This window comes from Magallana gigas, chromosome 3 (assembly GCF_963853765.1).
Source record: "Magallana gigas chromosome 3, xbMagGiga1.1, whole genome shotgun sequence".
In the NCBI taxonomy this organism is placed as follows: domain Eukaryota; kingdom Metazoa; phylum Mollusca; class Bivalvia; order Ostreida; family Ostreidae; genus Magallana; species Magallana gigas.
The window spans coordinates 10,953,050-10,979,856 of record NC_088855.1 but is presented as its reverse complement, the minus strand read 5'-3'; the positions used below and the strand labels follow the sequence as shown (position 1 = coordinate 10,979,856).

The window sequence follows — 26,807 nt, the reverse complement described above, 5'->3', positions numbered from 1 at the left end:
CCCCTCCCCGTCTAGACCCGCACACGAATAATTTAAATGCTAACTAACGCCGGATTCGACACGTTTTGATTTTCATCTATTGACCCCCCACTATTATGCTGGTCAAAATCGAAACAAACTGGTTCAATTTGATGGTTGTAAGTTTCAAGGAAGATAACTCGAATACACATAGCAAACAACTGAAAGTTTAAAACAGATTAATTACGGTGATGCATATTTTGCAGAAAGTTCCTCGTCTGTTAGCAAGGACATCAAGGCTTAGTCCTTGTGTGACTAGGTCATTTTATATTTATTCACCGGAGCCATTGCACGCACTGCTGGGAAAGCAACCGACATGGAAAACAGCAGACCAGGCTGTCGAGGCCATTCAGTCTGGTAAACAAAAATACGTACACTGACTCCTGTCCAGAAACAGTGTCAACTCGGTCTTCCTATTTTTTGTTGCTCTTAAAAAAGGTTGCCGATCGTCTGCAATGGGCTTTTTGTCATGGATGGCATTGCATGTATACAGTTACGATGTATGCGCAATTATTTTTATGTTGTACATTCTATGTGTGTATTGTGCGTAAAGTTTATACTTTGATACTTACCACATTTGTTTGACTGCATGAGTCGATGACATTACAATTTTTCACTGGAAATGATAAGATTTATCAATATCTCAAGATTACTATATACTAGTTTTCCAAGGAAATGAATTGTGTACTGGTTTAATATGACCATTTTATTTTTATTTTTTTGTTTTTTTGTTTAAATCTCTATAATAGATATAAATGAGGTTGGTTGTCCTTGGGTCAATCTGGAACAGGATAGGAGAAAATTGACAGACCAAATCCAAGTTTTGTCCATCTGTCATTATGTCTTCCATCCCATGGCGTGCGACCAGTTCTTGCAGAGTACCATTTCTCGCCAGTGCATTGTTACGTCATTTTATCAACACATAAAATAATATACAAAAAATTACGTAGCCATGCACTGGGGAGAAATGGTAATTGGCGAGAACTGGTCGCACGCCAGTATAGATATTTCATAATTGCGATACTTATAAAACTGCTCAATTGCGAGGAAAATTGATATATGTAGGTTGGGGTCATAAAATATGCAAACTTAAACTTTGCCAAAATCCATGAATTTTTTCTAATTTGCCCCGCTAAGAAGTGGTATTGCAGTCATCTTAATGTTTCTGTTTATAGTTATGTTGTACATGTACTTCGGATCAAGCAATAAATATCCTAGAGATTTGCTAGAAAAAGTCCACTATTGAGTCATGAAAATAAGAACAGACACGTATAGTACTTAACAATTGTTTTTACAGGTCAAAGGATATACATCCAGGGTGGGGCCTCTAGTCCTCAGTCATTGGTGGATGCTATGTGTTCCTATGCTGAGAAGGCGAAGCTGAGAGAAATTGAAGTGATAGAGGCTCCAATACAGGCAAAGGCACCATACACTGACCCCAAGTATGAAGGTATAGCTGTAAAATCACATTGCACGTATTTACTATAGCTAGGACTGTGGTCAATTGTGGTACAGCTGACATACCTTTACACACATCAGGGACTACATTGTTCAATTTTGATATTTTTTATTTGTGGTTTCTTGATGCTTTAGAATGAGCGTGCTGCAATGCTCTTGTGCAATTATTTGAAGAAAAAAAATGATAACGTGTAACCTGACAGTTAATGAGGACCTTAACTATTTTCATCAACCCACTGTAATTTTAAAGCACTGAGGCTGATTTTGCTGGAGAGAAAAAAAAAGAGATAAGATAAAATGTACTTGTGTTTCATTATTGCATTTCCTTTGTTTTATTAACTCTGAGTTACTTTGGTTTTGCAGGAATTTTCCGCCCAAATTCCTTCTTTATTAGTGCCTCAATAAGGAAGGCGGTGGCTGAGGGAAGAGCCGACACCATTCCCATTTTCCTCAGTGAGATTCCGCTGTTGTTCCGTCGTCGACTGTTAAACCTAGACGTGGCATTGATATCAGTTAGTCCGATAGACAATCATGGATTCTGTTCATTAGGACCAGGTGTAGACTGCACAAGAGCAGCTGTCCAAAATGCCCAGTTTATTATAGGTTTGAATAATAATCCCTTATCTATTATTTACAAAAATTTGGCAATGCTTTCATTATGTATTTTTAAAATGAATCAAGTTAAAGAATACTGAATCAGTTATTATTTTGAATTAAAATGTTAAAATAATAAAGTTTAAAAAAGGGCACTAATCATAGTGTACAGGTGTACATATATGGGCCAGGTAGTATATTCCATGTGTTGAAAAAAAACTAAATGAAAATTAACGATATTTAACATTCTCTATTGTGTTTGAAAATGTTAACTGACATGTAAAATTACTGCAGGTCTTGTAAACAAGCAGATGCCGCGTACTTTTGGGGACGGCCTAGTTCATAGCTCCCACATCGATGTCCTGGTAGAGGGGGATGAACCACTGGGGGAGATCCCCCCACCCTCCCTCACTCCAGAAATCCATGAAATTGCCAAGCTGATTGCTGACAATCTGGTAGAGGATGGGGCCACCATTCAGACAGGTAAATGGAGACACAGAAATGCAGTGGTCAGGGGTTCAATTCTCAATCACTCTCATATTTTTTTCCTTTTAGTTATATACAATGTAGTTACTTGATTTGAAGACTGCAATTTGCAGAAGTAAATGAAATGAATAAAATGTTACATGACATAAGGTGGTAAAACATGCAAGTTATTTTTTCTATATATAGGTATAGGTAATGTACCAGCAGCTGTGCTACAAAAGCTGCAGAATCACAAGGATCTAGGAATTCACACAGAGATGTTCAGTGATTCAGTGGTGGATCTTGTGGAGTGCGGGGCAATTACTAACGCAAAGAAAGCTATTCAAACTGGAAAAATTATCAGCTCTTTTGCCATTGGATCAAAGAGATTGTATGATTTTATGGATGACAATTCCTTTGTTGGTAAATAATTTCTTCTTAAAAATTTTATTTTAAAGCTTTGTTAGTGTTAAATGAATAGTGTTACTATGAGATCCTATAGATTCCTTATTTTAAGCTAGAAGCCTAGAACTTAATCCTGTGATTCAACCGTTTCAATTGAATTGCGAGAATTTAAGCATTGAATGCTAAGCCTTATATTTATACATGTAATTGTGTATCGTCGCTTTAAAGCCGTTATATTCACTATTAGTCAGGGCTATGAAACATACATGGAACAGCCATATTAATATGTTATTAAGTTAACTTCCGGGAATTAAAATATAGTGCTATATACTTTGTCAAAAAATTCTTTTTATTGATGAAAAAATATGATTTAACAATTATATCTCATTAATACATATCAAATTGGTTATGCTGGTTTGAACATTTTACTTAATCTTACTATAATGAATATACTCAAAACACATGAAGACGTTTATATTTGTGCTCATGGCGCATGAATTAGCAAAGTGTATTCACAGGAAATTAAACGTAGCAGATTTTCAATGCAAACATATTAAGGCGAAATATACACTGAATGTAAATATACAAAAATTGCAAATGCCAAATTTTGTTCAAGTTTCATGTAGTTAACACATATCTGAAAAATAAAAGTGAGATTTTAAAATCTGCAAGATGTGCCTCTCGTGATTTTATGCAGATATTTATTATTTTTCGTTTTTAATTAGGAATCTTAAGTAAATGACACCTTGAATTTGTTACTGTGGCCATATCACAGACATACACAGAAGGAATAACTGAAATTCTGACAGTCAATGCCTTGCATGATTTTCTTATTTATCATTTAGTGTTTACCTTTAATTGGGATAACGATGGAAAGAAAGTTTATCTTATTTTTATTGCTCCAGATTCAGATTCGGTTCAGATCCAAGAACCCAAGGGAGAGCGAATAATGCGTTCATATAATCTATCAATTTCAAAACAATCCCCTCCCATTTAATACTTTCTGAAAGTAATTAATTTGGGTTGAAGGAGAAAGTAAGATATTTTGGTTTCTTCCTTTGTACAGCTATGTGTGACTGCAGCTTCACCAACAATCAGTCGATCATCTGCCAGAATCCTCGTGTGACTGCCATCAACACCTGTCTGGAAATTGACATCACAGGACAGGTGTGCTCAGACTCGCTAGGAACATACATGTACTCAGGTAGGTTGAAAAACTAAGTTCGCAATGTGCTGAAGAGCGGATGCAATCAGCGTGTTCTAGTTTTAGAAATTTTGATGAATCATATTTTTTTTATAATTATATGTACATATTTTACAAGTTATATACATGTACTAAGTTATGCACACTTAAAGATTAAGTTATCTCATGCATGTGCTGATTAAGAAGTAAACATAACAAAATAAATCCCGCAAACTGATGTTTTCATTGGTTTATATTTCCAGGTTTTGGTGGACAGATTGACTTTATTCGGGGGGCCGCTGTGAGTTTAGATGGGGAGGGTAAGCCAATCATTGCATGTACCTCAACTGTCCACAGACACACCCCCGACGGAAAATCTGTGGAGGAATCCAGAATTGTTACCAACCTCAAACCAGGTAAGAGAGCGAGTGCTTTAATTTAATTAATTGTCAATTAATGTACATTTCAATCATGTTGTCTTGATATTAACCAGAACTCAAGATATTATCTGGCAGTGTAATAGAGCTTTGATATTATGTATAATTATTTTCAAAGTAGTTTTAAGAAACATATACTTGTGTCATATTTACTTTGATCTAAGTTACATGTATATGTATGTATGCATAATACATAATGCCCTACATGATTTTCCTCAAAACAATATGATCTCAATTACAATTCTCTGTTATATGTATATTGGGGGGGACAACATGTTTGGTAAGCAGGCAAAGTAACAAATAAATTGAATACCAATAATTAAGGTAAAATTGTGATTCTGAGAAAATTGATGGGGAATGATTTTTCTCCAGTTTTGTTTTTCTTTCTCTATTAACGGGTATAGAGGTTGAAAGAAGTCTGTTACAGTTTTACAAGCTCTTGACTCAATACCAAGTTTCTATAACTCTGTATATGTACAGATATATTAAAATCTTGTAAATTGTTTTGCTGCTTTTAAATTGTAACAAGCAATCAGAAAATCAGGATTTCAATATATATCACAGAACTCAAACTATTAACATTTTAAAATGAACTGTATATATAGATGTGATACACTGTAAGATTATCTTTTTTCTTTAATCTTTGAAGGAGCTGGTGTGGTAACAACAAGAGCCCATGTGCACTACATTGTGACGGAATTTGGCATCGCTTATCTCTTTGGAAAGAATTTGAGACAACGAGCATACGAGCTGATCAAAGTGGCACATCCAAGTTACAGAGAGACATTAGAAAAGGCAGCCTTTGAGAGACTAAAATGCATGCCATCTCCTTGAATGTAACTTTTATACCACCATTGCAACATAATATGCTTTTTAACCCTTGCAATTTGCTTTTGAATTTGTGACTGTAAAATAGAGGTTTCATAATGTTTATGTCACACTACATTTGTAGTTGCAAAGATTCATGTATTCAGGCTTTTTTACCAAGTCTGTTCTACATAAGCTTGTTTTATTTTATTCAGTTTAGCCGGATACATGTGGTTGAAATTAATGGATTTTGTAAATGTATGTAAATGTTTTATATGACTGCATTGCAAATAATTGTTAGTGTTTTGCAGTATAATATTTTGCTGGATTGCTTGTTATTGTATAATTATGTTAAATATTTAGACCAACATGGTTGTTAAAATTGTGGCATACATTTTTATAGCCATCTTTGAGGAAAGATGTAGGCTGAATCGTACTCATATTGGGTTTGCAGAAAGCATTTATATATGCATGTTCATTTTCAATAAAACGCTTAACAGAATTTTTTATGATAATTTTTTTAGTTATTAGATCTAAAATGGTCAAGTTGGTAAATTAAGATTTTAGAAAATGTAAGAGATCTTCATTGATACAATATATTTGTTTTTGGTTGTTGAAATTGTCTTTACATGTTCATAGATAAAAACAAATGCCATTCATGGTTACATGATGTGCAGAAGAAATCTCATTTAATACTAAGTATTGCTTGGGCACCTCCAGTTTGTGATATACTTCCTTTTTAAAATAAAAAAAAATTAAATTACCGGGTATACCTTAGTCTCTTCTCTTTAGTGTGTCATCCATTGCGCATTGTGAATTGTCCACTATAAACAATTTTACATTTTAACATTTTTCTGGAAAACTACAGGGCCAATTGTTACCTATTTTGTTGTGAAGCATCTCTAAGGTAAGAGAAATCTAAATTGTTAAATTCATGGCTTTACCATCCCCAAGGCCTCATAATCATGGCCAAATATGCCAAAAAGGGCCAAATTCTGTGGGGAAGAAAACAAATGCATAGTTATGATATTCATGATGACTTCTACCAAAATTGTGAAATTCATGGCCCCTTGGTCAGCTGTTTAGACCCTTGGTTGGGGCCAATATGGCCATATTTGAAAATGTATTAAATCTAAAAAGAAAATCTCTACTCCTATATGCGTTTGAGAAAAACAAAATGCATGGTTATGATGTCTATGAAGCCATATACCTAAATTGTAAAAATCATGACCTTTGGAACAGGGGTTCAGGTCCTAGGGTGGGGCCAATATAGCAAAGCATATAGTGAAAATGTATTTTATCTTTGAAAATCTTCTTCTTTATTCCCATATTTTTTGTAAGTAAACTAAATGCATGCATGGTTTTGATATTCACTACCTAAATTGTGAAATTCGTGGCCCCTTTTTGTGAAAGATCTACTGAACTTATTTGTCAAGATACTCTGAATTTGCATACTGTAATGCTGACTTGATCAGTTATGGCTATTGTTCCTCAGGTTAGCAATGTGGCCCCTGGGCCTCTTGTCCAAACATCAATTGATAAATGCAGGGTAACAGTCAGAGGAGTCCCAGATTAGGGTTTAGACTTCAGTATGAAGCTTAACTGCAAAAATGAGACTCTGGTATGTTAGTCTAAGGGTTATGGTATTTAGGTGACCATCAGGGCCTGTGGGCCTCTTGTTTCATTTCTACCAGCAACTATTTTAGCTCACCTGAACCCCATATTCAACTGTTCAAATGAGTTTTTCTGATCACCCATTGTCTCATAACCTGCGATATGTCTATTCATCTTTTCACATTTTTTCAACTTCTAAAGAAAACTGTCATTGTGGGTAAATCATGAGGCTATATGTTCAGGGTTATGTGGGATATGTTGTTTGTTCATGCAGTGTAGTACAAACAGTTGTCAGAGTATATCAACCACTTTAGATCAAGGAAAAACACTTTTTGAAGATACCTTTTTCAATAGGGTTCATGTTTATTGATCAATTCTTTAAATTAGTTCAATTGCATTGATCTGAAGACTGTTAAATCATTAAATCACCATCTATTATTCAGTTGCATTTAAATCAAACACTCCATGGCTAATAATATTTTTTGTGCCTGCGCAGGTATCAACTTATAAGCAAGACCTTATGATTTTCTTTCATAAAATAATATATGTCTTAATGCAGCAATGTTACAGCTGTGTAAAAATGCTACAGCACTGACTGTAATTACCTAATTTTTACAGTAAATGCTAATTTTCTTTTAAAATATGTGCAAGAATAAATTGTTATAAAAAATCAAAATCTAATTAATATTTTCACGGAGTTGCAGCAGCTGTATTAGTAAATTATTGGATGTTAGAATGAAAAATTTTGTACATGTACTAAAATTCAATTAAAGGTTGTTACAGTATAATTTGAAAGAATTAATTTAACTTCTACAGTTAAAACAAAAAGGATTAAAAGAGCAGAACTGTATTAGTGAAATTCTACAGGAATCACAAATGAATAAGAATTTGTTAATGATATATTTTGAAAACCTACACTTTATATTAGCCTGCAGTTTCATATTGTCCTAGTTGTGTTACACCCCAGGATCATGCATATTCACAATGTATAGTTCATTGTAAATTTCTTTTATAAATGGCCAGGTCTTCATTTTTTGTATAGATCATAGATTCATAAGAAAAATATTTAGGAAAAATTTCAAATTAATTTGTTACTTCATTTATTTTGTTTCATTTCTATTCTATTGTACATCTAAATTAAAACACAATTAAAGCATTATACAGTTAGAAATTGTGTAAAATCATGCCTACATATACATGCAAATCAAGACATTGTGACACTTGTACAACAGTCATGTTAAGTTAATCAGTAGATAACATCGCAGATAGTCGTCATTTATTAAATATAAATAAATCCATGCACTATCCCTTTCCTTACTTAAATAAATAATTCTCTATCTGTAAAATCTTCATTTAATATCAATTTGATATCTTTATATAATTTGTTTTTATCATGCTTCATATCAGCATTAATGGCTATGTCTTTGATGTAAAATTATTTGTTTAAAAGTGAAATAACTTTCAAATTCCTCAATTTTAAGTTACTGTTAGTACATGTATAAGCAGTCACCATAAAATAAGAATTCGTTGTTGCATTTCCTCACCTGTTTATAAGAATTAAGATAGAACTGCAAGGAATGTCTACAGAATAACTTTGTTTCTCCAATATACAATGAATTAAAGTTCATTTGGAAAATATACATTGCTAATACTTCAAATATCAAGCACAGTAAAATAAATACCTGGTTAACATAACCTGTTAAAAAGACATTTACAGTAAGTTTTTTGTGAAACATTTAGATATGACACTCAAGCAGAACAGGAATGTTTTGACATGTATATCACATGATGTACATGTATACATACAGAATTTCTAACAGAGGGGCAGCAACACAAATATGGTATGTCATAAAGAACAAAGTTTTTGTATAAAGATATTAAGCTATTACCCTAGCTATATCATCACATATCTCTGTCATACACTGCACGTAACAACTCAAAACAACAGAGAAATGTACGGTTTTCAACCATCATTATTTTGTGAACAAATGATAGATCAAAAGACATAAAATATGAAGACACAGATATATAAATAATCTCATAGCAATGGAGACTTGTTCACTCACTCTCAATGACCACAATCATTCTTACTTCCTTCAAGCATTTCGATTTTTCTATTCTCTCAACATGAATTTCAAGACAATCATATCAGAAGCATAATATGTAGACATTCATCCAAGTACAAAATGACAGCAATTTCAAGTGAACATAAACACACATGAAAGAATTTACTTAGGATTCTACAAAATTGTATCAAAAGAACCTCTAATGGTGCAGATTCTACAGGTTACTATCAAAGTTTCCATATCAATTCATTAATGATTTCTATACTATGCCACAGTCAAGAAGAAAGATGAGGTTTTGAGGAACCTTAGCATATCAACTGATATCAAGTTTGAATTACAACGAAACCACAAAATATAGATCACGTATATCTAAGACTATCTATTAATTATGATTTTTATCTTAAGTGCACAACAGGAACAGTAACTCTATGTCGTCTTTCAATCATTGTACAAAGGAAGATCCAAAGTCCGAGTCCATGACCTTGACAGCAGAGCGAGTCCTGTTTGTGATCAACTATAATTCATGATTTACTAACACAGGTGTCATCATTCTTTTCATTTCATAAAATCAACAGAATTGTAATCTTCTACACACCAGCGAAATGGAAAATTGCAGCCTTGGTGAACCGTTCTATACATAAAATATCTTCACTTTGGACTTGCTGACTAGGAGATCACCGTCGAAAAAATGTGTCTCTATGATTACATTACCCCTGAAATAAACAAACAAATGGACATAATATAAAATGTTTAAAGTACAATTATTATCAATTTATTACTAGAGCAGTTTCATATCTACAGAGTCAAAAAAAATTATTTTCATTTTTAAAAGCAAAATGATGGCCTTTTAATATTATCATGTCCTCATACATTAATTCAAGGTTTTATAGATTTTGACAAACATCGATTTTGAGCCTTTGACATAAATGTTTTCCTGTAACCTCTCTACATCAATATATAACAAGTGAACCTTAATTAGTTGGAATTTTAATTTCATTATGCAGGTTTTAAACCAAATGAACCTCTTCTCCAGACTTACGTTAAAACATTTGCTGGCATCATTTGACTCTCTGGGGCAGCTTCTATCACAGACTGCCAAGTGTTAGTGGAACCAGGTATTACAAAGCCAAACTCAAAGAACCATTCTAAAAACAGACAAAATATTACAGGAAAAAGCTTTCAAACAAAATATCCAATTTCATGTTTATTTTGCATCGCCACTTGTGTCTTCATCAGGTTGGGGCCAGTTGCCCAAATGGGATATAATAACCCGTTTTGGATATAATAGCCCAAATGGGATATAAATTTTAAGAGCAAAAAATAAACATTTTTGATTTTTGAAATTTTTGATATACCGGTAAATCCGCATTAATGTGTATCAAATGCAACAACTTTTGGTTAAGAAGTTTTTCTAAATGTCTATAGATTGTAAGATTGATCCCCAAGAAGTTTGGGATATACTGAGGGATCAATCTCCGTAACAGTACGGTTCCAGAAAAAGTTGTTTACCAAAAGTTGTTGCATTTCATCTATTCTAATGCGGATTTATATCAAAAATTCAAAATCATAATTTTTTATTTTTTACACTTAAAATTTATATTCCATTTGTGTAGTTGTGTAGGTGTAATTTAAATTTTATGTACTGTGCGTATTATACTTAGTACCTGATGTTTTTTCGCCATATTTGGGTCAACATTTGGGGTGCGTATTATACACGAGTACATATTATACACGATACTTTACGGTAGGCAGTGAGCAGGTACTGTGGAATCATTTAAATTCGTGGGGGCCAATTTACAAGGATTGTGACTTTTTTGCTAATTCGTGGGGATTTAATTTCGTGGACGTGTTGGTTACTGTTTCAGTAACAAAGATAACTCTTTATAAAATTGTTTTCGTTGAGGATTTGAATTCGTGGGGGAGGTATACCCACGAATACCACGAAAATTGAGCCACCACAAATTCTAATGATTCCACAGTATTCTATTGCAAGATTTGGACAAGGGAATACCTCAACTTGATTTTTTTAAAACAAAATATTTAAAATTGAGTAATTCTCCTTTTCAATGAAAATAATATTGTTCGATGCAGAGGCATTTGACACAATGAGGCTGTGCCTGAGAAACTTAGCATTCTTTCATTTTGGCCTTGACTGGGCTACATATATGTTCCCCATACTTTTTCTATACAGTCCACTGCATTGGTATAAGTTTAATTTATTACAGGTTGAAATGCTGCAGGTCTGAACATTCATCAGGGCAAAACATACTTATGGAGAAAAAAAAACCTTGCCTAGACAATTAGAAAAAATTTAATTGTCATATTATTCTTATTGAAAGACAATTTATGACCTAATTCATTTTAGAGACTAAATTCCCATCAATGTGTATCCATCCATTAAATATGTGTCATGTGATCACTGTGCTTGTCAGATAATTTTCAGTTTGTGTACATTCATCTATAAATATTCTTTTATAAAATGAATTGAATCAATACAATAAAACCATAATTGTCAAAGCTCTTTACCTTCTAGACATTTTCCTTTAAATAAGACTCTCTGCTCTAATCTGAATTTATCCATGGCTTCCTTAGACGAAAAATTAATTTCCCGAGAAACTGCTCTACACTTTAATATTTTCTTTGGAACTCTTGCTGTAACAAGATCATTTAACATTTAAAAGTGACAAAATATCCGTATTAAATATTTCATCAACAAACACTCTGTATATTAGACTTCTGAATTGAAATAAAACACAAAATGCTTGTTGTGCTGTCTTTTTTACATCATATTTCATGTACATGTACTAACATGTTCCTTCTTTTAATTACATCAATATAAATTATGAATACATATACAATATTTCAATAATAATTTTAATCTACATTTACCTTCATGGTCTTGCCCTGGAGCTGATCTACAATTTTATGATGTAAATATTAAAAATAATGATATTTAAGATCACAGAAAAATGTGTTTCCAGTTAGACATATGTCACATAATATACCAAATGAATACAGAGAATACTTACAGATCATCACTTGACTGCCATAAAATTTTGCCATTGTCAGCATCTCTCAAATTCATCCAATTTCTTTATCATGTTAAGGATGGTATCAGTAGTATTAGTGTATAATGAATATACACAGTAGCATTGATTTCACTTGCATTTCTGAAAGCTTGCATAAACAAAACATATTGGGATTTGATATTGGGCATGATTTGAAAAAAAAAATTATATACTGACAATTTCAGGTCTGACATGCATATCATTGATGAACAATTAAAATCCCAGATTTCTTTGTTCATATGTCACACCTTTATATCTTGAAAAATTGACAAACATGAAGTTATTTGCTATAGATTATTCTAAAGTTGTTTTACTTAACCATATTTATCATTCTTAACTACTCATTTTAAAGGAGTATTCTACAGATTTTTTATCAGTTATACTTTGTCTCAAGATAATATCCTCAATTTACATTTTGCGTAATTACTCAATAATCATAAATACCTCGGGGTTCATATGATATTCAAAAGAATGAACAATTTCCAAAATTTCTCCTTTGAATCACCCCCTCTAGTTATCAGGTTTAAGTACATGGCTAAAAAATGAAGGCGTCTATGGGTTTTTGCATTGAACAATCTGAATAATACCTGAATGATAACATTGAAAAATTGTACATGGTATTCAGAGTGACTTCAGAATGAAGAAAAAATATCAACATTTTCCATTATTAATCTTTGTAAGAAATCTGTTTTGTTCCTGTGATTGTTTTGAAGTAAAAAAATGATATTAAATGTAAATTATTAATGAATAAATGTATCTTGAATATTTTCCCTTTCATTGATTTCAACTGTACTTTTTTCACAGATATGTGTATTTTAATTAAAATTGTCCCAATGCAATGGAAACAATAACATGGGACAGACAATAGATTTATATTTGGACATCAGGTTTATTTTATTTGAATGTGATGCCAAACATCTTAAATAGGACACAGAAGCTAAATTAGTATGATGATATATGGAAATTGCATCTTCGCTAGCCATGAACGAAAATATGTTTTAATACCAAGCGCAGTGAGAGGCGGAAGAAGTCTGCCTTGCGAAGGCTTAATATATATAAGAAAATCTGTGAAAAAAGTTGAATCAGGATACTAGGCTGAAAAATTTTCTTTCGGCTCATTTGCGCCACCAATTTAAAGCATAAAAAAATCTGCTATCGGCTCAACGGTTACGCCGTTTCACATATTTTAAAATTCAAAACTTTGAGAAGAGTTTCTATGGAAAACAACTGAAAACTATTCTCTACATCTTTCTCAGTATTTCCTGAGAAGTTGCGAAAAAGCTTAACTTGAAAACAAATCTAAATGTTATTTCAACAATTACATTGTTATAGCGCTATATTCAGTCACTGAATAAACCCTTGGTGGGTTTTTTAAGGTAACTTACTACGATTTCACAATCTCTGCGAGTTTGATCAGGAAATATTACCATTTTCACATGTCAGTTATCATTTAAAATCAATATGAATGTATCATTTTTCTATTCTTAAAAGGATACAATTTAAAGCCTTTCATGATGTCTTCTGCTTTTGCTGGCATCTTGCTTTTCTGATGTACAAAAAAACTAATTTCGTAGGCAAGAAATTCCTCACCAATGTCAACAAAAACCAATATGGTGAAACACTAACTTCCGGTGCCCCAAAATTGTTATGATAATGCTAATTACCATAAAAGTCCTTATTAATATGATAAAATTAAGAAATGTCAATGACTTTGTAGAATTGTGATATTGAAGAAATATTCCAATTTCATTTTTTTATACTGATTGTTTTTAACATATTGCATTAACTTATAAAATTTAATGGTATTCAAGAAGTAAAACAAAATGAAAAATAATTCCATTTGAATGAATATTTGATATTAATAGAAAGATTTCGAATATATCGAAAACTAATATTATTGGTTCTTTGTTTTTATTTTTTTAATTTTTTTAAAAAATTTAATTCTTAAAACAAATGTCTCGGATTTTTGTCGTTCCAATTTAGAAGATTCCCGAACCCGATAAATTCACAGAACGTAACCGGTGTGTGACACGTCGTGAGAAAACACAAAGCACAACACACATTGTGACTGCACAAGTCACGATATGTCTGTCGTGCGGACCATACTGTTTTTGGGTATAATAACCCATGGCATTTTAGCAACAGAGGAAGACAAAGAAGTGTACAGAGCTATAGTGGAGGTATTTCACATTTGAACTGTCTGAGTATCTCTGTATTGGAAAATAGTTTTACAAAATGTTTTTTTTTTAAATCGATTACCTTAATTTTTTTTCTTCTGTTTTACAGAGCTGTGGTGGATGACGTTTAAACAGGCTGCCAGAGGTTAAGAGGTTCATTTATGAGGATCTCCCTCTGTTGTATCCTTTCTGAAACCTAACTGTTGGAGTTGGTTTTTGTCTAGAACAGGATGTCTTTATTCCTCGAACTCTTTACTTTCGATTCCTATCATCCGGCAAGTGAAAAACAATTGCACCCAATCAAAAGAATGATTTCTAGATGCATGCCATCTCCTAATTTTAATATGGAGGCATGTACGCGCAATAAAATAATTTTCACTAAAAAGTACTTAAAAACTAAGATATCAAAATTTTTTAACTTTAAACTAATTAATGACTTAAGGAGGCCGAGTACAGAACGATTACGCACGCTTTCGCGCAGCGTTTCATTTGTATTGTGACGTCATCTCTTTGCTTTGTTGGTTTCCATGGTATGATAGTTTCAACTGCAGATATTCAGCGAAATTTGTTGAAAATAGCTCGTTTGATGCGTGAAATTGATATGATATTGTGGAATAAACATAAATGTCTCGAAGTATAAGCTATATTTGGGCTCAGGTTGAAAACGTGAAGAGGGTTCAGCAAGCCTAGCCCTCTGCCACGTTTTCTTAACCCGCCTAAATATAGCTTACTTCATATATTTCAAAACAGTAACCATGTATTTTATATTAATGACCTTAAATATGTGATGTTATATATTTATTTATTACTAAACTATGTCTAAATTTTTTAATAATACTATAAAGATCACCATTTTCGTCTTTGTCAAATAAAAAATGGCCATTATCTGACAAACTGGGAAATTGGGCATACAAAAAACAACTTTGATAAGACCCCTGGAACAAACCAGGAGGTAAAAGGTTTTTTAGCTCACCTGAGCTGAAAGCTCAAGTGAGCTATTCTGATCACATTTTGTCTGATGTCCGTCTGTCCGTCTGTCTGTCCGTCTGTCCGTAAACTTTTCACATTTTCAACATCTTCTCAAGAACTACTGGGCCAATTTCAACCAAACTTGGCACAAATCATCCTTAGGCAAAGGGGATTCAAAGTTGTGAAAATTAAGGGTCACACCCGTTTTCAAGGGGAGATAATTAGAAATTAATGAAAAATTTCGAGAATTTTTCAAAAATCTTCTTCTCAAGAACCAGAAAGCCAGGAAAGCTGAAACTTGTGTGGAAGCATCATCAGGTAGTGTAGATTCAAAGTTGTGAAATTCGTGACCCCCGGGGGTAGGGTGGGGCCACAATTGGGGGTCGAAATTTTACATAGGAATATATAGAGTAAATCTTTAAAAATCTTCTTCTCAGAAACTAATCAGCCAGGAAAGCTGAAACTTGTGTGGAAGCATCCTCAGGTAGTGTAGATTTAAAGTTGTGAAAATCATGACCCCTGGATGTAGGGTGGGGCCACAATGGGGGGTCGAAGTTTTACAAAATTAGACCCCGCCTCGTTAAAACCTTGTACCTTTGGTATTTTTTTAACAATTTGACTGACTTTAATCGCAGCATTTTACTAAATTAAAAGCACGCATAGGCCTCCATACCTAAATTGAGCTTTCAACGTACATCAGTAAAGATCACTATTTTCATTGGCTCCAAGTGTTTTTCACTTGTCGGATGATAGGAATCGAAAGTAAAGAGTTCGAGGAGTAAGGCCATGTTGATTTTTAAATAAAATCGATCTTTTTGGAAACAAAAATAATTTGTTTATATGCGACTCCCGGGATGCATAATATTTTCATCTTTTTCTAAACACCTGTGCGGAAAAATCGACAAAGAATTTTTTTAACGAGTGTATTATTATGAAGAAAACATGTCTGAGTACTAGCCCCGGTGGTAAATATGATGCGCTTTTTCTTCAGAAAAATGTAATCCACGATGAACGAAAAATGAGTCCCATTTGGTAGGTAAAACAGGTATACCATTTGGGCATTTAACCACCAAATGGGACTCAAACCACCAAACGGGGGGTTGTGCCGAACCTGTAGAAAGAATAATCTTACTGTGACCAGGCTACACTCAGGTTAAACCAGGTCCGTAGGACATCTGTCATTTTAACGATAGAACATTCTACTTAGTTTTTGTCAGATTGTTTTTAGCAGTAACTAAAGTTAAACCACAAATCCACTCCTCAATAATATGCTTTCAAGTGTTTAGTGTAAGAGTGACAAGATGTTTCACCTGGATGGTTTGTGCCAAGACGTTTTGCTGCTTCCAAAGACATTTTGTACTATGACGTTTCACCTCTATGTAGGTTTAGCTGTCAATGACATTTATGTTAGCCTCCAACATCTTGTGGTAGACTCCCGCGAATTGGCTTATAAATCGAAAATTTCCCACACCCAACCCATGAAGAAGACTAAATTCTTTTGCAAACATATTTGTTTGCCTCTTAATTTTTTGTATGTATCCTATCAGCAGTGATTATGGTGATTATGGTTAAAAAATAATTATTCTTTTTTCATTATTGTAAATATTTAACTATATTATGCATGTACCAAATCTAAGAACTGACACCATTTTCTCTTTGTATTAACCAGTAACTGGGGATAAACACTTAAAACATGAACAGGAATAATAAACCGTACATATATAATATATGATTTTCCTTAAAACACTGCAGTCATAATGTAGAGTTTAAGAAGGTTGGAGGAGCTCCCCCCGAGTTGATCCTCATAGGGAAAGGTGGAGAGGAACTGGAGGTAATAAAACAATAAAAAAAAAAATGATAATGTTTACTAAATGGCTTTTCAAGTTATATTTTTCATTAACTCTTAAGGTTAAATGCTACACTAAAATGATTCATAATCATTTAATTTGTTATTGAAAATTGTTTTTCTTTGGACTTAAATGTTGCAAATTCATAGGATAAAACTTATGATTGGCGTCTACATATTTCTATAGTTGGCAAATAGCAAATACTGTAAAAACAACTTTTATTTGCGTGTGAGAAATTTTCATGTGGTTTGCTAGAGTCTCATTGTTGCAAATATTTCTCACGGCAAACCAATTCTTGCCACGAGTATAATAACAACACATATTTGGATAAGGCATGATCACTAAAATATGTCACAGTGACCCAGTTTATTTCTGGTCAATTGCGAAATAAAGATGTTGCAAATAAAAGTTGGTTTATAGTCATAGACTGCAGCAATATGGAGGCTATAACAGCAGTTTTTTATTTTATATCTTTCCTCATTTTTTTTTTAATTAATATACAAAATGTTTGTCTTGAAAAATTTAAACTCTTATTAAGTTTGCTACTGACTAACGGGTTGTTAAAGTACATAGAAGGCTCAGCTTTGTCTTGGATTCTTTAATTTTTACATTTGATAATCATCTCTGAGCCACACTTTCACAGAGTTTATAAATATGATATAGATTTCATGTTATTAATATTATATACTTGATATTTTGATAAAATTTTATTATTTAGTTAAAAAAAATTAAAAGATCATTTACAAGAGATTGAATGTGATGTGCAAATAATATTTTTGATGTTGTTTGTTATTATGGAATTATATTCTCAATAATTACATTTGTATTTTATTTGATGCATTGTCTATTTGATTAGTAAGTATATTTTGAAAGATAGCTATGATAAATGTTTTGATGGAATGTTGTTTTCAACAGAGGATTGAGTTGGAGCACAAGAACCGTGAAGAATGCAACCAGTTATTGACTCAGAGAGGGTTTTATAAGAAGTCAGAAGCCAGTGAAGAAGTCCCAGAAGAGTTTAGACAGGGTCCCTACAAACTTAAGGAAGAGCTTTAATTATGAAAATATAAGTTTTATTTATCTGTGCCATTTTTGTAGAAAACACAACAGCAATATTTTTTACTCATGTTTGGAAGATTTTCTTGAAACAATACATGTACTAAATGTATATTGCTTTTAGTGCATTATTGAATTTAATTTTCTTAAACAAATACATGTAAATGTATATGATTTTTTTTTTAAAAAGTCAGAGAATATTATTTATTTTGAAATTTGAATTCATTTTTAAATATTACTTTGCTATTTTATACAAGCCACAAATGACAGCAATATTTTTTACCATAGATTACCAAAGTCTATTTTTTTTCTTCTTTTTTTTTCATTAAAATTTATAATTAAATATTATACATACTCTGATCATTTTTTTTTGAGAAATGCTTTCATAAAGATATCTCTTCAAATATATTATTTTTTGAGTATATCAAAGTAAAAATTGCTTTAAGATATTCAGTGAAAAAAAACCCACTATGCATGTTGACGGAATACTGTAAATATACTGTATCTTGTGTCATAGCTTTGCTATAAATGGATTGAACTAGTTTTAAAGACTAGATATCTTCTTTGAATTTCAAACACAGACAAGATTTTATGAAGTCTTTGACCAAAACTTGTGCGGTCTCTGATGGAACCTCAACTTTCTAGGTTTAGAAGTTCAATGATTTTGATATTTAGTTTTTAAACTCATTAGTTCAACATATTGTGATACTGAATTTTATCCTTTTATTTTCAAATAAAGATTTTACCGTTTACCTCTTATTTGATATTTTCTGTTCACTACTTAAGGTTGGGATAAATGTTAACGATAAATGGATACTGCGTACTCCCCTGTAGGGGATAATCTGAATTCTGAAAACTTGTGAAGCAACTAAATTACCATGTATAACATATTGGGCTGTCAAGTTTGGTTATATCACCAGAGTCAATGTAATTTATTATACTTTCATGTTAAATACTGAAATCTGATTGGTTTAGGCGCAGTTGATAATCCGTTCTTCTATTACCCTCAGCGTAAGCAACAAACTTTGCAACGGGTAACACAACGAATTGTTACATGCGCGTAAATTATGCGCGTACGGTTTGCCGTGGAATTCACGTCATTTCTGTATAAAAGCAGTAAAAAAAAATCTCTAAAATTAAGACATTCAGTATAATAAAATAAATAGTGCCTGTTTGGGAGGATAACAGTTGAAATTGACACCCCTCGAAAACCATTGTCAACCTCCGCTTCGCGTCGGTTGGCAATGGTTTCCTCGGGGTGTCAATTTCAACTGTTGCCCTCCCAAACAGGCACTATTTATATAATGGTGACCAGAATATGGGTATTATTGGCACTATAGTGAACTGGTAGTAAGTACATGTATACTCAGGAAAATAACAGTCGGTTGTTAAATGAACTTTCTCACAAAAGAACAATGGACCAAATAGTAAAATAAACCCCCATTATAATACTTTTCCCAGTGTCTTATTCGTATTGCGTTATTAATGTAATAAAATGTTTATGTGAAACATGATAGTCGTCTTGAACATCGCTATTTACTTTACGAAGATAAATAAAATGACGTTAATAAAAAGCGATGCCTCGCACCAGTTACTGCTCTTTATACTGAAGCAAAAACATACCAGCAATATTAATAGATATGGGGAGGTTTTGCTCATACATTTAAAAAATGATAATGATGAAACTAGACTTAATCTATAAGACTATTAATTTAAAAAAGTAGATTTTTAATCCAATGATACTTCATCGCGTCCACAACTACTTTGTAATATAAAACGAAGGAACATGTACAGTTTCATTATCAAGCTCTTCAGAGAAGTTGACAGACTATATGTAGCTATCATCCATTTAAAATACAAGTAATGCAAGCTTGAATGTTATCTGTACACTTTCATGGGATATATTTTTCTAAACTTAAGTGATATAGGGAGTAAAATGTGACAGTTAAATTTCGTCATTTTTTGCGGTAGTAAAAAATAATGACATACTTTGAAACTTTTAAATTTTAATCTTTTTGTCTATCCAGGAGATTGACGTAAGATAACTATTTAACGTGGCGCTTACTTTATTAGTAAACGTCGTAGTAAAGATATAATTATGTATGACAAACTATGATCAGTTAAAGGGACACCCTTGCGATTTACGCTAAAAACGTATAAATTTCATTATATTAACCAATTTTTTTTTATCGTATATGTAATCTAAAATGCTTTTTTTTTTTTGGGGGGGGGGGGGGGGTATTTACTAATGCTCGATCAAAAATTTTAATAAAGTAAGCGAGATGCAGAGTTACGTTAAAGAATTCTTTGTTTTGCAATCAGGCTAGCGCTCGTTTTGAAAAAAATGGCATGGACCACATATTAATTATTTTCTATATAGACTAATCCTAATTTGTCTTCACATTTATTGTGTTGAGTAATATAAAACACAACCGCTTTTAATTTTGAACGTGGTTTTGAAGTGCGTTTTCAGGCGAAAATGTGCATTTTACAACTTAATTGTCTGAAATACCGTCATCTGCATCGACCACTGTGTTGTGTAGTGAAGTACATGCGTACTGTAACAAGTGTATGTAGTACCATTAAGTCTCAGACGGTTATACACTAAAATAGAAAGGAAGGGAGAGATAAAAAGTGCAGTGAGATGGACTGTACAAATCTGTTTTTAGTCATTTTGTAAGTGGTTTACATGTATTAACTTTTATTTAAAGAACCATTAACGGCTGTCAATTTATGGGGCTATTTAACAAGTAAAAACAGAGCTGTTGTTTGATTTGTTTTCATTAAAAGTTTACAAAGTTCTTTAATTGCATTGCTGTTTAACAGACACCAGTATACCCAAACAAATGAACTCCTGCACATCAATCAATGGTTGCTCGATTTTAATTATTTACTTTATAGCAATGCTGTATTTACATGGACTGTAGATACTTACATATGTAATAGATATGACCTCGTAGTTTGATTGTAATGAATACTCGACTATAACCATGGACATTAAAACATTGATATCAAAGAAATTAAAACAGTGCAATAATATTTATCTACAACATACGAGTTCCAGACGAATTAAGGTGTTTTAGTATAATATTTGTTTTATTCCATGCACTTCTCACAGTTGATATTGCTGTCATATCTCACAAGTTATAGCATTGATATACTGGTGCAATTAAGCAAAAATACATTAGAAGGATTCTAATAGAACGCAATCTTGATAAAACATTAGGTCGCTGCAAACAGGAACATCGATCACATTGTACGAAGGTAAATACACTGAATGTCACTTTTCTTTAAGGGGGATGTGCGGCCCGATGATCTTGTACATTTGAGGATAAGATTGTAAACATCTCTTGAACTGGCTTGTTTCTGCCCCAAACTGGCCAAAAATGTTGCATGAAGATATAAAATCAATAAATATGAAGTCCTTCATGTCATTTTGTTTGAAAAGTATGCATACAAGAACAGGACAATGCCTTTTCAATCACTCAGAACAGCTGTCGAACTGCGCAGCTGTAGACTTATTTTGAAGATTTAAAAACTGAAAAAAAATATGAAAGGGGTTCACTTGTGTCCGTTCTACATTTGTTGAGAAAAAGTTTGAATTTTGCTCATTTAAGTTGTAACTTAAGACCACTTCGATGTAACAGTGTTTTACTGCAAGTATGCTAGATTTTTATCTGTATACGAATGTTAAAGTCATTAGAGCTGTGATCACAAATACATGAATGATTAACATTGCACAGAAAGCTAAAACATCAACAGCAGTACACAAAGCCGTCCAATCTGTTTCCTCTGATGACGTCACTTCCGATTTAATTTCTATTTCATCCTTTTCGTCTGCGTTTTGGGGGAATTGGTATCGTCTGTAGCACGTGACTTGCCTCGATAGATCGATCAGCTTACGATGGAATCTACTGAAAGGTGTTGAAGGGTTTCTGTGACAAATTCTTATCTGAACTGCGGTGATTATTAGAATAAAGACGGAAACGGTTAGCTCAATTACGACATACAGACAGAGAAAAGACGTGTTCTCAGAGTTCTCAGGAAGAATGGAATCTAAAATATTCAGAAACACGGCGAAAGAGAGGAACAACGTGATGGCAAATGCTACCTTTTCTTCACTTTGGGTTGGGATTAAAAAAACGACAAGGTTCAGATTTCCTAAAAAGAAAATGGGCAAAATCAGATTCAGAATATAAAATCCGGGTTTTCTGCTGAGGTTAAAGGTAAAGGTTACTTCTGATTCATCGGAACTGGTATTTACAAAGTATGAAGTTGAATCGATGGCCCATAGTCCGTTCGGGTAAAACTCGTAAAAGTTTAATCCGTGGTTGCTTTTGGAAATGTTGACTTCGTAAATTGTGTGTGTCCATATTGTTAGTGTTATGTTGCAAATTTGTCTATCAAATGGAAAGTATGTTATATCAATGTGGCATTTTGTTTCAAAAACTTGAAAAGGCCACCATACAACTAGTCCAGTATGATCAACGTATAGATAGAAAAAAGAACCTCCCATTTCGCGAAATGATTTCAGTCCATTTTTCAACACTAAATCTGGCTTCCAAATGTCGTTTTGTGGCAAGTACATTTTCGTTATGTTTTCGTAATGATCTGGGTTCCAGGTCAAATAACTGTCATACCACTGTAAAATAACGTAACCCGAAGTAGAGAAAATACCTTTCACGTCATCCAGTGAGTTGATGCACGAAAACTGTAAGCTGACATCTAAATCAAGAGTGTCCCCTTGATGTACCACTGGTCGAATTCGTTTGTCATATCCATCAACAACAAATTTATCATAAATTAACCTTTTTAAACCAACGGTCAGTTTTCCTTCACACATGGTGGCACACCATGTAACCAAACTTGACGCAAAGAGGACAAAGGCTACTTTCCCGGTCATTTCATTTCGCTTAACTACTAGGCTTTTTTTTCATTATTTTTTTATATTTTTTTAGAAGTTGCATGATTTTACAACGCATAGATTTGGTGTCACCTGCCGATGAGAGGCCAGTTTTTATTGTTAATCAATGACTTGGTAAAATTCAAATAGTTTTTCTGTACATTTATTGCTTTGAATTACTTGACAAGGTATGCTTAAATGTTATCCAATAAATACGATTATATTGAATCAATATTTTTCATTTGAAATATATCATGAATGTGTTTTATGGAGTATGGAAAACTATTCATATATATATATATATATATATATATATATATATATATATATATATATATATATATATATATATATATATATATATATATATATATTAAAACTTTAAAACACATTTTCAAAATATTTCGACCGTGTTACCGGTCTTCATCAGTCGGTGTTTATTATTCATTGGATATATATATATATATATATATATATATATATATATATATATATATATATATATATATATATATATATATATATATATATATATATATATATATATATATATATACTGAGCACAGCGCTTATTAACGCTTTGCACGATTTCGTGGATGATGATGCTCTTGCAAAGTTTATTATACATTCAAACGATATGAACACAAAATAAACACGACCCTTCAACTCCATACAGTTTTAAACTTATAGTCATTTCAATAGAGTCAGTCGTTGACCATTGTTGTAAAAATGGTTGGGAAACTGGTTAAGAATATTTAATAAATCAGAGCTTATATAAAAATTCTGACAAACTTCGGTCGTTTGGAAGTGCAGAATTTTTCGGATTTAGGGGATTAATGTGTCTGATGAGGTATCTTATGAGACTGTTCGTGGGTGGAGACAGATATTTCTGACCGAGAAAGAGTCCGTCAAAGATGCAGGAAAATCTGACCGACTTGTGACTGACAGGGGCAATTAAATGCAAATTTCTCAAAGTCATGCAAATAATTTAGATTGATATCAGATGAACGATTAGTGATAAAACCAATGCTGTTGGCGTATGGCTTTCACTGAATCATTTGATTTTGAAATGTATTTTTAAAGTACAAAAAAACTTCTGCCACATCGATAATCAAATATTTCTTTACCACGGATGACCATTTAAACACGGGTACGAGTACAAACTGTTTATTGTTAAAATATTTCCCAAGTTCAATCAAAGAAAATTTGCAAATACTTTACTGGTGACAAAACAGAGCCTCTCTATTTCTAGCCAGTAAGAAACAATTAGAAACCAAACACGGCTCACTAAAGACGGTAGAAGACATAAAGTACCGATCAGACCCAACCTAACACCAGAGTAAACCCCAACTAAACCCCGGGTTTACTTTCTGGGTTTACTTTGGGTTTACTTTTTGAAAATTTGGGTCCACTCGGGGTTTACTTTGGGTTTACTCGGGGTTTACTTTCGGTTTACTCGAGAATTGCTTTTGGAGTCAGCTATACGCACTGAAGTGTGAAGCAGACCTGTATTTTATCTTATCATCCTACTGCCTGTAATTCCTGCCCCTTGTATATTGCGACTTCACATGTAGCGTCTGCTTTCAGGGTATTCTTCTGATCGGGGTTTACTCTCTGTGTCCACTCTGGGTTTACTTGGGGTTTACACTGGGTTTACTCTGGGTCCACTCTAGTAAACCCAGAAAGTAAACCCAGGGTTTAGTTGGGGTTTACTTTCTGTTAGGTTGGGTCTGATCGGTACTGTATTGTTGCCAAAACAACCATTAACACAAAGACGTTTCTTTATTGCATATTCTTTTAATATGATGGTTTAGCCGTAGAAATTTCGGTGCCGAAGGACAAAAGTGTTGCAGATCGGTATTACCGAAATTAATTTATAAAATATTTTAAAAAACTCAAGAAATATTATCATAAACGACACCCTGTGTCAGTATTTAGACTTGTTCGTCTACTTCATGATAATGCGACATTACATACATCTGAGCTTGTGAAGTAATTTTTAAAGTCGAAGAAGGTTACCTTCTTGCCACACCCACTATTTTATCCAGATCTAGCCTCATGCGACTTTTTCCTTTTTCCCCAAACTTACAAAGTTTTATCTGTTCCCGAAAAGCCATTAACTCAGCCATCAGTCAGTGCCCAAGTGGTCTACCTAAATCAGCGTACCGTGACACATTTCATGAAAGTATTTGCCGTTTGTTATATATTTCAAACCGCGGCCAATATTTTGAAGGAGTGTAACGTTCATTCCACTATTTTTGAGTTAGATGCTTTTAAGATACCATACAATACATAATTTTAACTTATCGAACAACCCTCGTTTAGGTGTATTTAGAGAAGAGCCTTAAACGACAAGGCTGAAAAAAAAACCATAATGATACCGGCATGTCAAGGGTCAAATTTTTCCACTTTTATATATAGATGATGTAAACTTTTGCACTGCCTCAATGAGATAAAACATATTCCAAATATTTTTTTTCTCTTTAAAAAATGGTTTCATACAGGTCTTGTTCTATGGATTTATTAAAAAAAATTAATTGTTGCGAAAAGAGTACAAACCAAGATAAAATTGTTTTCTATCGCGTTATAATTATAGTAGTTAAGCTTTGAAAAATTTCCTTTAACATCAAACTAAACCAATCAGTTCGATTTAATAACGAACAATTGTTAATGCCAACATTTAAATATTGCTCTCTTGATAGTTATACAAGTATATACATTTTGTACATTTTGCCAACCCTAATCGATAGTCCTTATCTAAATACACGTTAGGAGCTGTTATCAATAATAAATGAAAGAAAAAAAAACATTGCACAGACATATAAAACGTCAGCAGCAGTGCATTAAGTTAAACAGTCCGTTGCCTGAAATTGCGTTACTTCTGAAACTCTTCTCAATATCTTTGCTGATTTTGGGAATGGCGGCATCGTCTATAGCAAGTGAATCGCCTCGTGGATCGAATAATTTTCGATAGGATTTTTTAGAAAATTTGTTAGAAGGGTATCTCGACTGCAGTGATTATAAGAATAAAAACGGAAACATCAACAGAAAAGGCGTGTTCTTAAAGTTCCATGAAAAACAAAAATAAAATCTAAACTAATCACAACAAAAGATAGAAACAATGCGATTACAATGTACATGTATATCTATGTTGAATTTTATTTCAAAAACTTGAAAAGGCCAATATACATTGTAACTTGTCATGTATGTTCTATGTATTGATAGAAAAAACTTCTCTTCTCGTGAAATGATTCCTTATTCACGATTCAAAACTCCATTTTTTTATACACTTAGTTGGTTAAAAAGCATCGTTTTTTGCTATTAATTTTTTATATTTTCAAAACGGCATTGGTCCCAGGAAAAAAAACTTCGTACCATCGTAATCTAAGCAGACGTAACCAGAGGAGAAGAAACTACCTTAAATTAACGTCATCGAGAGAGTTGGTGCCCTATAAGTGTAAGCTGACAAAAAACAAGCGTGTCTTCATCGTGCAAAACTGGTCGAATCCGTTTGTCATTTTCCTTTACAACACATATATCATTAACTAATTATAAACTAATTTCTAACAAAAGGTCAGTTTACAATCGCATATAGTTGCTGACCATGTAACCAAACTCTACATAACAAAAAATATCTGTACTTTTCTCATCTTTTTTTTTCTACTTACGAACTGGATGGCTATGGAACAGTTTTGCTTTGTATTGTTTTGTTTCTCTGTCTGCTTGTTTTATTTTTCGTG

The 26,807-nt window shown here is 32.8% G+C and overlaps 4 protein-coding genes across 4 annotated transcripts; 2 read left to right on the top strand and 2 right to left on the bottom strand.

Moving 5' to 3' along the window:
* Positions 1-141: 141 nt before the first annotated feature.
* Positions 142-6,137, top strand: LOC105333593 (4-hydroxybutyrate coenzyme A transferase). The gene is made up of 8 exons (XM_011436638.4): positions 142-375; positions 1,316-1,468; positions 1,840-2,079; positions 2,365-2,553; positions 2,743-2,958; positions 4,007-4,144; positions 4,387-4,539; positions 5,210-6,137. Exons 1-8 carry the CDS (start codon positions 210-212, stop codon positions 5,392-5,394), a joined length of 1,440 nt encoding a protein of 479 aa, XP_011434940.3. The 5' UTR covers positions 142-209; the 3' UTR covers positions 5,395-6,137.
* A 2,799-nt stretch (positions 6,138-8,936) lies between these two features.
* On the bottom strand, positions 8,937-13,765 carry LOC105333594 (retinal rod rhodopsin-sensitive cGMP 3',5'-cyclic phosphodiesterase subunit delta). The gene is made up of 7 exons (XM_020069431.3): positions 13,612-13,765; positions 12,077-12,139; positions 11,937-11,962; positions 11,574-11,699; positions 10,087-10,192; positions 9,643-9,760; positions 8,937-9,547 (listed from the first exon to the last, which is right to left on the bottom strand). Exons 1-6 carry the CDS (start codon positions 13,650-13,652, stop codon positions 9,679-9,681), a joined length of 444 nt encoding a protein of 147 aa, XP_019924990.1. The 5' UTR covers positions 13,653-13,765; the 3' UTR covers positions 8,937-9,547; positions 9,643-9,678.
* Positions 13,766-14,101: 336 nt separating this feature from the next.
* LOC105333595 (selenoprotein M-like) lies at positions 14,102-18,916 on the top strand. Its single transcript, XM_020069432.3, has 4 exons — positions 14,102-14,295; positions 14,402-14,472; positions 17,014-17,092; positions 18,024-18,916. Exons 1-4 carry the CDS (start codon positions 14,200-14,202, stop codon positions 18,162-18,164), a joined length of 387 nt encoding a protein of 128 aa, XP_019924991.1. The 5' UTR covers positions 14,102-14,199; the 3' UTR covers positions 18,165-18,916.
* Positions 18,917-21,837: 2,921 nt separating this feature from the next.
* On the bottom strand, positions 21,838-23,067 carry LOC117693167 (acetylcholine receptor subunit alpha). The gene has a single exon (XM_034483570.2). It carries the CDS (start codon positions 23,065-23,067, stop codon positions 21,838-21,840), a length of 1,230 nt encoding a protein of 409 aa, XP_034339461.2.
* Positions 23,068-26,807: the final 3,740 nt, after the last annotated feature.